At 44.7% G+C, this 16,905-nt stretch overlaps 1 protein-coding gene across 5 annotated transcripts in view; it reads right to left on the bottom strand.

Annotated features, from left to right (window-relative positions):
• MGLL (monoglyceride lipase) overlaps nt 1-16,905 on the bottom strand; it is a 97,245-nt gene that overhangs the window by 23,247 nt on the left and 57,093 nt on the right. For 4 of the 5 annotated variants that reach the window (XM_065075674.1, XM_065075677.1, XM_065075676.1 and 1 more), the window contains exon 3: nt 14,905-15,011. The exons of the other annotated variant lie outside the window; for it this stretch is intronic. In XM_065075674.1, coding sequence (XP_064931746.1) covers nt 14,905-15,011 — 107 coding nt within the window. The remainder of the gene's footprint in view (nt 1-14,904; nt 15,012-16,905) is intronic. 5 annotated transcript variants of the gene reach the window in all.

Raw genomic sequence — 16,905 nt, forward strand, 5'->3', positions numbered from 1 at the left:
CAGCAGGTGGATTATTTGAAATAAGGGTGGGCTTTTTGGTGGAGTTTTTTTGTTTGTTTTTTAACAGGGTGCATCCCCATAGAGATATAGCTCACTGAAACCCTACCAGACCTGACCAGGAGCAACATAATTAAGATAAAACCCCTTCTGATGAAGCAATCCTGCCCAGGGTGCCAGAGCAGAGCCCCAGGGCGGCCAGTTGGCTCCTGGCTGGGTGGTATTTAGATGGTGCACGGGGAAAGTCACGGGGAAAGCAGCACAGCAGAAAATAGCTCTGCTAAATTCATCTTGCAGCAAAAGCTGCTGTCCTTTCTTGGTAGAGATTGATTTCAGTGTTATTGTTCCAGCTGCTTTTTAGCGCTTGATACACTTTTCTCCGCAACTCTTCTCCCTGTAACTCTGCAGTCCTCGCTATGGATATATTTACCAAACAAGTCAGGATCAAACAGGCAGGTTATTGCCTTTTGTGCGCAATTACTCATTTCAAACCGTGGCTGATTGACAGTAGACAATGAATTCTAGCTGGCAGCTCTGCCCTTCGGTAAACAGCGCGCAGGTACAAGCGCCGAGCTGAAGGTTACGGACCTGTGTTTGCTTTTGGGTTGCAAAAGTCACTTTGCAATCAGTCAGCGAGGATGTACTCGCAGCTCTCTTCAAAATGTGGGCAGTGTAGGTGAAAAGGCACGGGGGTGTAATAAAAATGACAGGTTGTATCAGGCAGCGCAGGTTCAGAAGAGCCTCCTGGTTTCTGTCCCTTCCCCCAGCCTGAGCATGAACTTGGCATCACTACAGGTCAGGCTGGCTCCTCCTTAGCAAACAACCTGCCAGGCTCCCCCTGCACGCTTTGTCTTCCCTAAATTCAGAACCAGAAAATAAATGCAGCGTGGAGAATGTCAATTTTAAGGGACGATGCTGAGAGCATTAATCTTTGTGCGATCTACAATTCAGCACTTTTTTTTTTTTTAATTCAAATTTATTTTTGAAGCTAAACAAGGATTCTCAAATTGGAGAGTATTGCCAAGCCCTGAATAAATCCCAGCATTAGAGATGCTGTGGCTATAACAGCTTTCCCCAGGAACTGAATCTGCAGAGAAATTAACCCCGGAGTGCCACAGGACAGTGGTTTTAACACCCCAGGAAATCTCACCTTGTGGTTTAAACAGGTTATTCACACTCACGGGGCAATACTGATGCAGGGTGGAGTAAAGCACAGGCTTAGCTGGCACAGAGTAACTTCTGTGCATTGTTTGTGAAGTGGGCACGTCTCCAGGTGCATTCCTGGTTACAAATTCAGTTAAAGGACATGTATCTACCAAACAAGTCAACCTGCATGTAATTATCTGACATATGATTGTTCTGCATCCACAACCTCATCCCTTAGCAGTTTCAAAGGAAATACTTCACATTTGGACATAAGAAAATGCTATACAGTTGCCATTAAATATTTCATATTTTTCTGCCTCATCCCTTTAAATGTTGGTGACAGATTTTATTCTAAACCGCTCTCTTTGCTGCCTGAATCTTCCTCTTGGCCTATGAAGAGCCATTCACAGCAATAGTTTTGCGCTCAGGGCTTTTTGTCTGCAAGCTCTCTGCAAGTGGGTTGGTATCACATTTGGGTTTTGCCACAAGTAACCTAAGATATAGTAAGGTGTTTTTCCTGAGATCCACAACAAATCCGTGGCAGAGCCATGTGTGGGTTTCCAAACACCTTCTTGTATAGTCTCGTACTGTGATGCATAATGAGCCCCATCCTGACCTGAATTATACAGGAAATGGTTAATGGGAAGGACTACCTGCAAAAGATAATCCATGGCTACTAAAACTGCTGCCCTATTGAAACATCACAGACCAGGGAAGTCTTCAGAATACCAAGCCAAAAAAGCTTTTCTACTTCAGTTCACTAAAATTTGGCCACAGCTGGCGCATGCCAGAACACCATCACCTGAGGACTGGCTGCCGCTTACAGAAATGGGTCAATGAGTTGTCATTCGATGCCTTAGAGCATCACAAAACCGAAACCCCTCCACCGCGAGTGGCTCCCTGACCGCCAGACTGCGCAGAAGGCTGCACGCACCTTCCGATGAGACTCCTTCCAGACAGCCAGAGGTTGGGTCAGATCTTTCGCAAGCCTCATTTTCTTTTTATAAGTAAGGAAGATGCTCAAGGAATGTTACTGCGATGCTGGAAAATCTCATCTGGGTTGGAGAGTGAACCAGAGGCTAAGCAGGTGTTCTGCTTTACTTTACTAAGGGGCTCGGAAACCAAGAGGCTCACGCTGCCAGAGGCTTTCAATGATGGAGATTAATTTTTAAAAATTCTGAAATCATTTTCCCAAATCACCAGCCATGAATTTCATAGTTCCCTGTACACCCCTTTCTCAGCTAAAATGATCTTTTATTCTCTAAAATAATAGTCCAAGACATGTTAGCTTCTTATGAAAGCAGGAAAAACAGCCCTAAAACTCCTGAGTCAAATCCCAGCCCCACTGACATTCAGCTACTGCGTTCAGAGGGTGCAACCACGTATTCTGTGCGTAGAGACACAGAGCTCTAGCAATTAAGAAATAAACCCCCAAACCATGTATGAAACACATTATAAATGTGGTTTTAAATGTGGTTTTACAGAAGTGAGAGATATCAATGAGTGTTAACGCTCTGCCAGGCCCCGCAGACAACATGCAAGACCAAAAGCGAAACGCTCTTCACTAAGACGTTGTGGGTAACTAGTAGATGGAGAACAGAAAGATATTGGCAGTGGAATATATAGCCCTAAAGCGGGCAGACATACGCTGGGATAAAAAGTGAGAAGCTTCTCAGAGGAGCACCAGCCTGGAACAGACTGCTCGGCTGGAACGGTGCTTACCAGTAACTAAACTCGGTTTAAAACCGAGCTTTGACCGTTTGTGAAAGAGACTCAGGGATGCTATTTGCAGGAACAAAGGATGAGATAACCCAGGGAGTGTCTTCCTGTCTGTGTGCCTAATAAGAATATGTTTTAATAAACACAGAAATGTCCTGTTTCACATTCAAAATGAATGTGCACTAGGAGGAGCGTGACTAACTTAAAACGCCAGACACTGTAACAAAATAGGTTTCTCTGCAACACTCAGACTAATTAAAAATGGAAGGATTTGAATATACGAATCAAAAAAGAATGAGTTTTCCCTTCATTCGTTGTCTATTTTGCTTCTGGGATTTGTTGCTGCAATATTCAATGTCGTGTTTGCAGTCACTGCTGGAGAACAGTTTGGTTTTTAAAAAAGTCTCTGCGTCGTTTTTTAATAAGAAAAGATGTCCCTTAGTTGTCCCTTTAATGAGATGTCCCTTAGTTGCAGGACTTGTGAGACAGGCCCTTAAAAGGGCTCGTGGTCCGTAACAAACAGAGCTGCTCCCAGGAAAATCAACATGGCCGCTTATTTATGGAGCAAATGCACCGCTTTGAAATGGGCATCCCGGCTCTATAGCAACACGCCACACTGTGTGAACGAGCAAATAAACAATCAAACGCTCAACATTAGAAGTACAAAGTATAAAAAGCAGTATACGGGCTGTTTCTGCATCTTTATTCTGGCAAGTCTAACTCCAGCTGCTCGCAGAGCCTGGGCCATGAAGGGACATCCACTGATTCCTCACTTGTGAGGGCCCTTTGTTGGCTTCGACCCCGTATCAGCTCATTTTACACCGTGCTAACAAACACCGTGCAGTGGGTTCGCCTGGGACAGGCCCAAGGAATCTGTTAATAGCAACTCTTGGCACAAACCAGAATGAGACTGCCAGGGTTTTGATCAAAACACACACATGCATGCAGCTTACGTGACCCTTTCTATGACTTCAGATCACTACATATAAGGAAAATAAATTACTCGAAGTTTTGAAAAGTTTTGCTTGCTTTAGTGAATAATTCCCCCTGATACTGTAGCTGTTCAGTTCAGCAAGAGCAATTTTATTCAATAGTTTCCAACACAGGCAGGGCACAAACTGCATTAAAAAATAAAGATAGAATGGTGGGTTTAGGCCATTTATGGACCGCTTATACATTTTACTTCTCTTTGTAAAGCTGCTTGTGCTTTGCTTGGTGCAAATCAGAGCTCTCTTTGAATACCGGACTCCTTAATAAGGCTGTTCCTCCAGGTTAGTGCTGATCTAGGCACCAACCTGAGATGGACTGTGCTCCTTTGACTACTGTTGTCTATCTAAACATGGACTGAAGGAAACCAGGCTATGTCTTAATTCAATAGGAGTTAGTTATACACACAAAAGAGATTTTCTTCTGTACTTTACAAATGGCATTGGAACAATCATTTGTAACTCAATAGCATGACAAACTCCACATCTGTGTGCAGATTCATTTATAGGTGAGGAATCATCAGTAATTAGCTTCTGAAACAACCTCCTCCAAATTAGAGACATCTGACAAATAAACAATAGGAAAGCTAGTCACTATAATGAAATGCTGTTGCTATGGAAAAATTGTCCCTGTAAAGGTGAAAATAAACATGCTTCCTTATTCTTATTGTGCAAAGACATCAAAAAGCATCTCCCTGAAGATGAAGCTGTTCCTACTTGTAGATACCATTAAAAGCTGCTTTTACGGGGGTCATTCCTTCACCCATTTCAAAACCTTCCGTGCTTTAGTTTTGGAAGCAACATCCCAAATGCGAGCTGCTAGGATGCCCATTAGTCCAAAAAGGATAATTGAAGGGACATATGGAGGTTATCTAGCTCAAAGCCCTACTCAAAGTGTTTCCCATTCAATCAGGTTGTTTGGGGCCTTGTTGAGTTGAGCTTTAAATGACTCCAAGGCTAGAGATTTCCCCACCTCTCTGGGTCCTGCTCCAGAATTCGACTGTCTTCATGGTGAAAGCATTTTTCCTTGTATCTAATTGGGATTTCTTATGCTGTGACTCATGTCAGTTCCCTCTCACCCCATCACCATCCACCTCCAAGAAGAGCCTGGTTCTGCTGTCTCCAAACCCTCCAACTAGGGACTTGTAGACTGCAATAAGATCCCCTCTTAACCTACTCTGCCAGGGCTAAATAAACCCAGTTTTATCAGCCTCTCCTTGTACATCTCACTCTCCAGTACTGATTGTTTTGACAGCCCTCCTCTGGCCTTGCTCCAGTACGTCAATGTTTTCCTTTTACTGGGGAGCAAACTGGAGCTGGTGCTTCAGACACGGTCTCACAAATGCTGAATGGAAGAGAATAATCACTACTCTTGAGTTGCTGGCTATAATCTTTCCAATACAGCTCCCTATGTGGTGGCCTCCTTCACCACAAGGTCACACTGTTGACCAATGTTCCAGTTGTCTGCAAGGATCCCCAGGTCCTTCCCTGCAAAGTTGCTTTCTGTTCATTCAGTGCCTGCCCTTTTACGCTGAATGGGGTCACTGCACCCCACATGCAGAACTTCACAAGCGCCTTTGTAACGATGTCCTGAAGTCCCTGCCAGTCTGTTCTTCTGCCTGTCAAGGACCCTGTGAATAGCGGCATTCCAGCATATGCTCACTTTCCACTACTTGGCACCCCTGTAAACTTGCTGAAAACGCTCTCCATCCCACCATGCACACCATTAATGAGAAAAGGTTCACTGATAGTAAACGCAACATCTATTTCTTAGTTTTTCCCTTGAAGAATAGAGATTCTTCTGACACTTCTTGAGGCCAAAGTCCTTGCTGATATGAACTAATGTTCTGCTATGGATGTTAGTAAAGGAAACGACCCCTGGAACAAAGTTTGAAGCAAGTTTGATGTCTGTCCAGTAGCCCCAGATAATGGACATAACTATCAACATGAAATGATCTGTTCTCTCAGCCTTAGCTCTTTAATAACCATCTGGTCCTTGTCCTTCCACTCCCAACCATCTTGCACGCAGACGGACTCCTCCAGCAAGCAAAGCTGGTTACGGGAGAGCAAGTAAGCTGTTGAAAACATTACATGAGGTTGCCAATTATCTTCCACTAATAGGAAATAGCAGTTAAAAGTTACAAGCCCAAACCTGCTTTCTCACATGGTGACAGACTTGTCCTGGATTCCTCTCAGCAGCTCTGCATTCAGAACTTGACCCTTGACGTGGGGATTGATTTATATGTGTAAAGACTGAGTACACAGGACAATTGCACAGATCTTTGAGACAACAAAACAACAGGTTGTAAAACAAAATGAGCTCAGTTCAGTCAAGGCTGTTTCCTCTTTGGTTTCCCTTAGTCACCAAAGTGTTCAAATAAAGGATGTTTTAGTCCTGATTATCAGGACCACTTGTACAAAATTCCCGTCACTTAGTCCCAGTGTTCTCGGCACCCCACACAAATTTAGTGGCCCACTCCTCTTCATGATGAAGGGCATCTCTCATTTGAGAGGCAGAACCACGGAAGGGAAGCCAGAAAGACCCAACCTTCACGGAAAGAGGAAGCCCTTTAACTTTCCCAAACGAATGCCACGTCTCTCCTCTGTCCTGCTGTCTGTTAACAGTTAACAGTGACAGGTTGAGGAGCACGGTCTGGAAGGTGGCCAGTGCCAACAGCTCCATGCCCAAAGTCATTGTGCTCACAAGAGAGCACTCTGTTCCCTCTGTCACTGCGTCCCCTCTCACTGGGGCCCGTTGTTACAGCCTCACGCCTCCTTGTGTGAAGGCCAACAGCAAGGCTTTGTTCAAGAAGCAGCTGCTGAGAAGATGTACTATCTCATGGAATGACCCACTGACATTTCTCCCTCTGCTCATTAGTACGTAGGGAATAATTAGGAGAACTAGGGCAGATTGCACAGCCCACTTCTTTTCAGAGGAAAAAGGCAGCTCCTGAGACCCTGGAGTGCCCTAAAAGGGATTCCCCCACAAAGTGAGCTTGCAGCAAAGCTGGGAGAGCTGGCTCCATTGCACCTTCTTCTCATCACCTGCTGGAGTAAGGGAAGAGGATGGCTCATGCCAGAAGGTGGATGGGGCAAGGCTGGAGAACAGGGTGTCCCGGATCCGCATCGCTGGAGCTCAACTCTCCACCTCTGCTGCATCAAGAGCAAGCTCAGCTGAGCCAGGACCTGAACCAAAGATCCTGTTCAACTGGATGGCATACTGTTGTTTATTCAATGATCTGTTGTCATAGGGTGGATCTAAAGCAGTGGGGAAATGGCTGAGCAGGTGGAGAGAGCAGAGCAACTGGGGGAACTGAGGAACCATAACCATACTTTTGCAATTTTTACTGCAGACCAACATGGCCATGTAGTGATGTCCACAGACAGAGCAGTGATGAAGGCGCATCTGCACTGCCTCCCTCCCCCAGCCAGACAGTGCCTGCACTCAGCTCTGGGTTACAGCACAGCACTTACCTGCCTGTTTCATATCACTGATCATACCACAATTAAATCTGACTACAGAAAAAAAACCCACAAACAGTTAGATAAACTAATAGATTGCTACAATCAGCCCAGGTTTGGTTTGTCATGTTTTCACAGCTCACATTAGATGACACTACATGTCTGATTTCAGATGCTCTTGCTTCTGTGTGTCTGTGCTAAAGGTGTATCCAGTCCCCACAAGTTCCGACCGCTCTTTGCCTAAAAGAGAGGTGCAGGACTATGGTTTTGCCGCTTTTATAGTAGCATTGCTCTGTTATCATCCTTGGGAAGTCTATGAAACAAAGAAAGTCTCATCCTCTGAGTGGGGAGGAGAGAAAACACCTCTGAGTATCCCCTGGCCCTTTCCTAACCCAAACATTTTAAGCAAACCCCTCCACTGCAGCTCCTGTGTGCACTGTCAGATACATCACCCGTGGGCAGCCTTACTGTCTCTTTATTTTTAGTTTGCTGTGGTCTAGCTGCTTCCTGGCTCAACAGCGTTGTTTCATCTGACAACAAAATAAAAGCCGCACTCGCATTGCCAAGTCCCAGCTTGTGGCTTCCTCTAGAGCATGAGACACTGTAGGTTATTTGCTTTCGTGATTCACCCAGTGATTTCTTGCTGTTGTGTAGCTGCTCTCCTCAAACAGAAACACAGCTTACTACCCTGAAAGCTGCCGTGTGGTGCAGGCAGAGCTTCAGGACTGTGTGATCCCAGTGTGAGTGAAGGGTGAGCGCTAAAGTGACAGAATCTCTGCTGAGATGACTTCCCCAGAGCAAGACTGGGCTGCAGAAGCCTGTAATGAGCTTCTCAAAAATGACAACAACAGTGCACACGCCTCCGTTTAATAAAACCCATCTCGAAGTACTTACAATTGCCTGTTGTGCCACAGGATGCTCCCTTTGGGCTACACTGTATTCTGATACAGTTACAGGCACATTTAAGCATCATTGTGTTGTAGGAGGTGTATCCAGACCACGTTTTCCTACGGGAGCTGTGGCCCCTCTGGGAGATGCTATCTCAAGATCAGCAACAGAGCCCAACTCCACGCAGCAATCTGGGAGAAAGCAAGAGAAAATAACACTGCCCAGTTGAAAGGGTGTGTTCAAGGGCTTGTCCAATGCATGGGGAAATTTGCAGTTTAGCTGTATGAATCATTTGGCCTATAATTTCAAATAGGTTCAAACTAAATGACCTGTTTTCCTCAGCAAGTGCTGCAAGACCAGTCATCACTCCAGAGGAGCTGGAGGTGAGAAGAAGCAACTGGTGTCACTTTGGCTGGAGCTCGTCAGTGGTGGGCAGGCTCATCTAAGCTTAATCTTGCTTTTTGGTCTTCAAGCTCAGAATTCACGTCTGTGTTGGGAGAAGCACACACCGTAGCCACACTTTACCTGAGAATCCCCAGAACCGAAACAAGAGTTAGAAAAGGGCGGCAGAAGTAAGTTTACTCAGTAACTATTTGTTTTATAGGAGGACTTTGCTCCAGGTTTCCAGAGTTTTCTCACTGCCTAAGGAATTCTGTGGTGTACTGCAGCATCTGAACTCTCACCCTGTAATTATGCTCTGTGGTTTCACCTCTTGTGTGCCCCACGCATGCTGAGCATTCCTCATCACTGCCCTGGAAGGCAGATAAGCCTGACTGCTGCCGTCATTCAACATCTGGAGAAGGGAAGGCTAGGATGAGCTAGGCTGGCTTGGGACTGTGCAGAATACGGAGTCAAAACAGGACTAAAATGGCAGTGGCAGTGCTCTGGTAACCAGGCCAAAGAGTCATCTCTTCTGGGATCCTCTTGCTAAGAGGAACCTATGGAGGATGCTCAAAAGAGAGAGTGTGAGCGGTGGGGCAGGTGAGGATGAGTCCTCTCTGGTATATCCCCTCAGGTTCCATCTCTGCCCACACACCACACAGGACACATTGCTGCCTGCCTTTGATGTTGCAACCGTGTTTACGACTCAATTTTCCCCTGGGTTAAAAGGGGAGAATGGATGAATTCCAAATAGAGCTCTCAGGTGCACAGGACACTTAATATGGATCAAGGGTCAAAGAATCATTTAAGTGTCCCCTTACATTCCCGTTGTTTTTGCTCTGTCATGAGCCTTCAATCTAGTGCTTTTCAGAGGTACATGCACAGGGATTTATGTCCAAACACTTGTATCATGGTGAGACAGATTAATCACCCCTTCACAGCTTTCTCTCCACTCTAAATGAATCATCATAAAAGACTGAAAGACAAGTTGAGATATTCTGAAGAACAAAAGGGCTAATTTTCCCATATGGAATGTACTTGCAAAGTTTAATCTGAAGCTCTGAAGAATTTCCTTCTCCTTTGCTTGACAATCCTAACGAACTACCAGTGGCAAATGCCCCCGCAGCAGTCCTGATCTGACAAACATGAATGGGCTCAGAGTCTTCAAATTGGAATGGTTAGTAAAAATTTTAAAAGAAAGCATTCTTCTGACTGTTGAAGAGTGGGGGTTTACTCAGAGGAAACACATACAGAGAGAGGGGAACTCAACCTGACAGCCAGGCGCAGACCGTCCTCCTGCCCTCGCAGTCACCACCCCAGTCTGTGAACTGTCACAGCACTTTCCACCTCCCAATGGCACGTGTGTGTGGGAAACACTCCTAGGAGAACAACTTTCATCACTTTAGAAAAAGCCTAAAAGAGGATGCACTAACACAGGTACCCAGTTAGCGCTATGTTTTCTTTTCTAGCCAAGAAGAGCATCTAAGGATGAGCACATCGGGAGCAGTCCAGCTGCTCAGAGCGTGGCTGCTGGGGTGGTTCAGGTAGGGCAACTTCGTGGGCAAGCAAATCCCAGTTCTGTGTGAGGTTCCTCCTGCAGCGGGGGCACTAATCATAGAATCAGAGAATCATTTTGGTTGGAAGAGAACCCCAGGATCATCAAATCCAACCATTACCCCACCCTTGGCACTAACCCATGTCCCTGAGAACCTCATCTCCAGGTCTGTTCAACCCTCCAGGGATGGTGACTCTACCACTGCCCTGGGCAGCCTGTTCCAGTGCCCGACAGCCCTTTGGGGAAGAAATGTTTCCTAATTTCCAATCTGAACCTTTCCTAGGGCAATTTGAGGCCGTTTCCTCTCACCCTATCACGTGTTACTTGGGAGAAGAGATCAACCCCCTCCACGCTACAACCTCCTTCAGGTAGTGTAGAGACCAATAAGATCTCCCCTCAGCCTCCTGTTCTCCAGGCTAAACAGCACGGAGACACTTGCACACATGAAAATGCTAATCTGTCCATACCCGCGGTTATTTCCAGTAGTGCCTGTGGAAGATTTTATTTCCCAGCAATGTTCACTTATTATCCTGAAGACCAGGAGCCCTTATTTGGAAAAAGAAATAAGTAAAAATGCCCACAGCCCATTGTAAGCCTCCTGTCAAAGGCAATGCAAGCAACGAGCACCATTCTTTCCTGTGTCTCTGCAGAAGAGCAGTTTAACTTCTCCTGCTCTAGTGTGGTGGACTCCATTGGAGGAAGCAGAAAGAGCACAATTTGGGTAAGCACACCCGCCCACCTCGGTGACAGTCACCAAAGAACAGTTGTGCTGTTCTGTGAGCAAACCAGCTCCGAATCAGGCTTGCCGAGGCTTTCCCAACCCCATCCCTGAGGTGGCCCTGATGTCCGCGGGATCACATCATGCGGGAGCGCTGCTGCAGGAACGTCCCTCGCACTGCTGTGCAGGAGCTGTTACCTCTCACTCGCAGTGCTATCCCAATTCTCACTCTTATTAATGCCGACAACCTTCTTAGTCATTCCTCGCCCTACCAGTTTGACCATGTTTAGTCCTTTTTAACCTTCCTGTGTAGATCAAGCCTTCTCAGTGCTATGAATAAATAAAAGCCTTCTGTTCTCATCAACAAAATGGTCTTTTAACAGTTGCAAGAACAACACAGCAATCACTTGGCGGGGGGTGGGGAAGAAAAAACAAACCAGCTAATATTTGATGCATTTAAAAATCTTTGCTTCAGCTATTTTCTGCTTTTTAGAAATAGGTGCTTTGTCAAATAGATAAAACAGCGAGAAAATTAATGGGGTGCACAAGCAGCAGTGCGTGTCTGAGAGGGACCTGTTAACCCATCAGAAATGCTCACCACACACCAAGTAGCAGCAGGGGTGAAAAAAGCAAGCTGAACTTCGGTTAGAGACACCTAAGGAATATGAATAAGGTGTTAGAGCTGCAGCCTTTCCCTCTGCTTTGATCTGGAGTGACACATAACTGGAGAGTGGGAAATTCAACAGCTTCAAAGAGGGTCGAAGAGCTGGAGGTCTCCACATTCCAGGACAGGGTTTTATTCCCTCTGGAGAGAGAAGGATGTTGAAAGGGCTTGTCCTCCAGCAAACGTAAAGGCTGGGAACTGCTGCCAGGTTAGGGTGAAGTATTTCACCCTCCTCATCTTCACCTAAGACAGCCACATCACCCATAAGAAGCACCAGCAAGCCCAAGTGAAAAAGGGGTCGGTGCCCCCGCTGTTAAAAAGCCTAAGAGAGAAGTAAATAACACTTTTCTGGTTCTCACATCTTGGAAACGCTTTCGCAACTGCTATTAGTTGACATATACTCTTGAAGGTGAAATTGCGGTTGTTCTGGGCTCTGGCCATGTAGTGCAACCATAGAGAATAAGATCTCAGCAAATGAGATGTTATAGGAAGAGAAATGAGGATAGCTGGAACATCATGTGCTATACCAACTGAAAATGCTTAGTATGAGAAAACAAAGCCACATTCTCTATCTTTTATTCTCATTTTCCTTGGCACTCAGCTTTACTGGTGCCTAAAAATACTGCATTATAACTAAAGGAGCTGCAATCTGCCCGTGACTGACTGAAGAAGTAGAATATCACTACAGTTTGATGAATCTCCCATGGGTATTCCTCCTAGGAGGGCTTTCCTAAATTGATTGCCAATAACCGAATATGTTTGTCTGTCTCTTTTCTTCTATAATCAGAATGTTGCCATAATAAAATACCAGTAATAGAGAAAGGAAATTGAAAGTATGAGATGTCGTTTCAAAACACCTGAAGCTTGCAGAAATGTATAGCAAGGTTGTCCCAGTGGCCTTAACCCTGATTTCATGAAGCTGCACGCCAAGTAAACCCAGAAATCATAGGAAACTGTTACCTGCCTATTGAAAACACCATGTGAGAGTCCACAGAAAAAAATGGTGTATTACAAAACCCACCATTTTCCTCTTCCATGGGACTGATATAAAACAAAGCAATTCAACAACATTAGATGTAAGGTAGAGTTAAGAGGTCTTCTGGAATTAATTTTTCACCACCATCGTGGGCAATTTCTAATACATATCTATGAGATCCAGTGGTCTTGGGATTACTATGAAATACCCCAAAGAGTAAATGCATGAATCCTGATGTACTAAGTGAACTTACGCCAGTGATGCCTTATACAGGGCAATACCAAGACACAAATTTGGGCAAATACTGTTACTCTGCGAAGTGCCAGCCTTCTTGCTGAAGCCTCGTGTAACAGGGAACAGTGGTGCAGAGCAGCTTTTGGCACGATTTAGAGCCAGTGAGTAAGCTCCTACAGTCTCAGCAATATAAATGGAAATGATTTTTCCTTCTTTTGACTGAAGGATAGACACAATTATACATCAGTCAGGTCACGCATACTACAGCCCTCGTAACTTCCCAGCTCATTTGGGAAATCATGCCAGCCAGGCTGTGAAACTGCATTAATAATCTCATGGATAATGCACCTATATTGGGAATTTTAGCCATGATAATACCAGAATCAGAATAAATGGCCAGGCTGGGAAAACTACGTCAAGCTCATAAGACTAAGAGCCACTCTAAGAGATGGGGAATAGAAAGCAATTAGTTTGCTAACACAATTGAATAATTAATATGACCCGAAGACATCCAAAGGATGGGATGCAAAGGGGGAACACACTGGTGAAGTGATTTGGAAGGGACAAAATGGCAGAGGAAAGCTAGAAAATTTCCAGTGTGATCTGAGCAAATTTGGCAACCAACGTGTTTGCGTCCATCAGCTCTCGCTGGCATCCAGCTCGGGCTGTAACCCGTGTTCCATATAACACATGTGGATTCTCTCTCTAACTTACGGAGAATCTAGGCTCAGTTAAATTAGCTCTTTGTGTAACACAACTGTGTTTCCATTGTTCTGCTTTCAGGTTCCTCTTTAGCATCTCCCCACGGCTGATGATGAAAACCAAAGCAAATTTGCAAAGAAAACTGTAGGTTTGAGAGGGGGAACGGAATTGGTAACTGGCCTGAGCAACCACATTTGTATTAACTGAACTAATTTATGCAGCAACATTAGTCTATTAAAAACACCAACAAACAAACAAAAAACACTAAAAAATATTTATGCTTCTCTAGTCAAAAAGATATTCAAGGAAAAAGAGAGCAAATAACTATCTTATTACACAACACAAAACACACCTGACAGGAACCTTCACCCCAAAGGTTGCTCTCTATCAGTAGAAGAGGCATTCCCCATATCAAATCCATGTGATAAATACAATGTTTTATCATTTCTTTGGGGCTTGTTACTTCAAATATTGTTATTTTAACTCCTACTTCTTCAAATCTTTATCAAGTTTTAAGGGAATCAGGAACTAAGGCATAACGATAAGTACACACAGCAAGCAAGCGCCATCTCTCATAGGCCACGGTGGCTCTGAACAAACTGCTTGCGTCCCAGAGTTCAGTAACTTCTGTTATATATTAACACAGTCTGTAATCTACGACCAGCAGCTGCAGAGTGGACAGCATGTGGCCTGTTCCATCACCTTTCTCATGAACTTTATGCCATACAGATAAACAAAAAGGAACAAAGACACTTTCTACTGGGATTACTGCAGACTCCTGCTAGCCTGCGTCCAACTTAGAGGGAATATATCGAAATGAATGAATCGACACTTAGAAATATTGTGAAATATAAAGGGAGAAAGAGACTCATGTGGTCAGCAATGGTAATTCCGCACAGGTCAACCATCTTTGTAAAGCCACCCCTGAATCAGAAAAATCACAAGGGTTTTATTTATCTTCCTTGCAAGCTGTCCAGAGGACTAGGTATTCTCTTTTTTCAGGGAAAATAGAGGGTTAATTTTTGCATGGGAGCAAATGCGAGGGGAAGGCTTGGTCAGCGGGATTCAGTCAGGTTTTGCCTTTCCTCCCTCAGACTAAATGGTGCAATGCCTCACATGCTCTAATTTCTGCTGCATTTAGGATCTTCAAGCTCAAATTAAACAGTCCTGTTTTAGAGGAGATCTAGGGGCAGGTCTGAGTCTCGGCTTCAGCCAAGAGACAGGCAAAAGAGCTATAATCCCTTAGACAGAGGTTTAACCAGCGCCAGCAGTAAGATCAGTGACAACACTGAGGAAATCTCGAGGAGCAGGGATAGCTTTTTACAGATCCAATAAGCACCATTTCATCTCTTTCTCATTTATGCCGAGGTGTAAATATTTTATTGACTGTTCTCTCACCGCTGAGCAGCTTTAATGGCATTTGCTTCAGTAAAGTCCTGAGCTGCTGTAAATCAAGCACTGTTTTAGACTACTCACCATGGTCATGGGCAAAGACAAACAAGTTAAGTCCTGTGAGCCTCTGGGCCAAGTCATCGTAGCGGCCGCAGTGTTCCCCAGCGCCATGAGCGATAAACACCAGGGCCCTAAATGGAGCATTAAGGTATAAATCATTAACTTGCTAATCAACCCACAAAGGCTTCAGAGCTGCAAGTGAAAAACAGCATATTCAATTTAGCATCAGCATTTCAGACATTAGCAAATACAAGGCAAGTATCTAATGAGGTGGGTTTTGACTGAGGTGGGTTTTGACAGAGGAGAACCAATGGCCATCTTGACCTACCATCAACCTGCTCTTCACTAGGTGGTAGCAGGACAGACCAGACGGAATCCAGCTGCCCATGGGACAGTCACTGCTCTTTGCCATGTGTCTGCCACCACGGCCTGCTGCAAGGTGAAGATGCAGATGGGCGTCAGCATCAATCCCCAGGCTGGAGAACTCTGTTCTGCACTTGAGGCATCTGCACTGCTCCTACTATGGAAGTGTTGCCATTGATTTCATTCGGGACTGGTATTTCTCCAAATATTGTCCTTAACTTTATACCCTACAAAATTGTCTGACACTACAGACCAGTCCGAGATGAAACTTGAGCTAAAGGATGGGTCTTCAAGCAAAGTCCTGAACTTTGGTTGGAGTTTGGAGTTTTATCTTTTCTTCTCAATGCCGGCCATTTTGTCATCTCAGTTTCTGCTCCAAAATAGTTGCTTCACATTGGTGATCAAGGTGACTCTGACATAGCCACCGTACGACTACAGACAGGGATCATAAACCCATCAGTCTAATAGTCACTTATTTTTGAAAGACATGCAATTATTTATCTTCAAAGATTCCAGTTTTAGCAGTGACGTTTTACTTTTACTGGAATGGCAACACATGAGAGTGGCTCAAGTTGAATGAACCTTCCCAGTGTTTTTCCTGTAGAACTATATCAGAAGTAGCAATGAAATTACAGATTTTGTGCTAAATTTGACAGGTGACTATTTAAAATCCAGCTTTAGCAACATAAACATAACTTGTTCGTTTAAAAGTACCGTCTGTCATTGCAACATCAGCAACCACAAAACAGTTTGAAGGCTACAAGTTAGACATTTTCAGTACATTAAGTGAAATATTAAATGAACTGACAACATAAAGTAATTACAGCAGTTTACAGCTAGTGAATTCCTCAACTTTATTTTGATGGAGGTTTTGAAGACATTTTTAGAAAATGTATTCACCACAATAAATGGTTTTGATCTTAATATATTTAAACTTAAAAAAGATGTTGGATGCTGTAGAAACTCCTGCTCTAGCTCGTTGATTAGCACCTGCTTCAAAGGATTTGCTCATGCTGGACAACTTGAAAGAGCACCCATCAAAACCAGAAGGATTTTACAGAGCATGCAGCAAGCACAACAGCAGCAATGCAAAGATGCTCTGGTAACTGTCTAATACTAATTAGCAAGGCTGAGGTTAGGTCATGTAGCATATTGAACTTGCTGAGCTCTACAAATGTTCTTTAGTATCACTGATTCAAAACTATGTGTGTGGGGCAGTCAGTTCTTCCTTTGTCATCTCTCCCTGTCGATAGCTTTGTCAAGTCATCAATGCATTGCCAGACAGCATGATTTTCAGAGTGCAGGGTCTATTATAGCTCTAAATACTGAAGAAAGGGAGAGACTGCTCATTCCACGGGGGAGAATGTTAACTGTCTGTAGCAGAGGCATCACGGCTTTACGTGTCCCACCTCTCCGAGAGACAGGCAGCCCAGCAGAGACACTGCGGCCAGTGCTGGAATAGCCAGACATTGCTCAGTACATCGCCCTGAAAACTTGAGGCACCATCCAAGTGCTTCTGCCTCTACCTACATGTAATGGTGTGGTACCTCAGCCCTGGTCATAGAATCACAGAATCGTGGAACAGTTTGGGTTGAAGGGCCCTCCCCAGCTCCCCCAGTGCCCCCCCTGCCATGAGCAGGGACATCTTCACCAGCTCAGGTT

Source organism: Columba livia, chromosome 10 (assembly GCF_036013475.1).
Source record: "Columba livia isolate bColLiv1 breed racing homer chromosome 10, bColLiv1.pat.W.v2, whole genome shotgun sequence".
In the NCBI taxonomy this organism is placed as follows: domain Eukaryota; kingdom Metazoa; phylum Chordata; class Aves; order Columbiformes; family Columbidae; genus Columba; species Columba livia.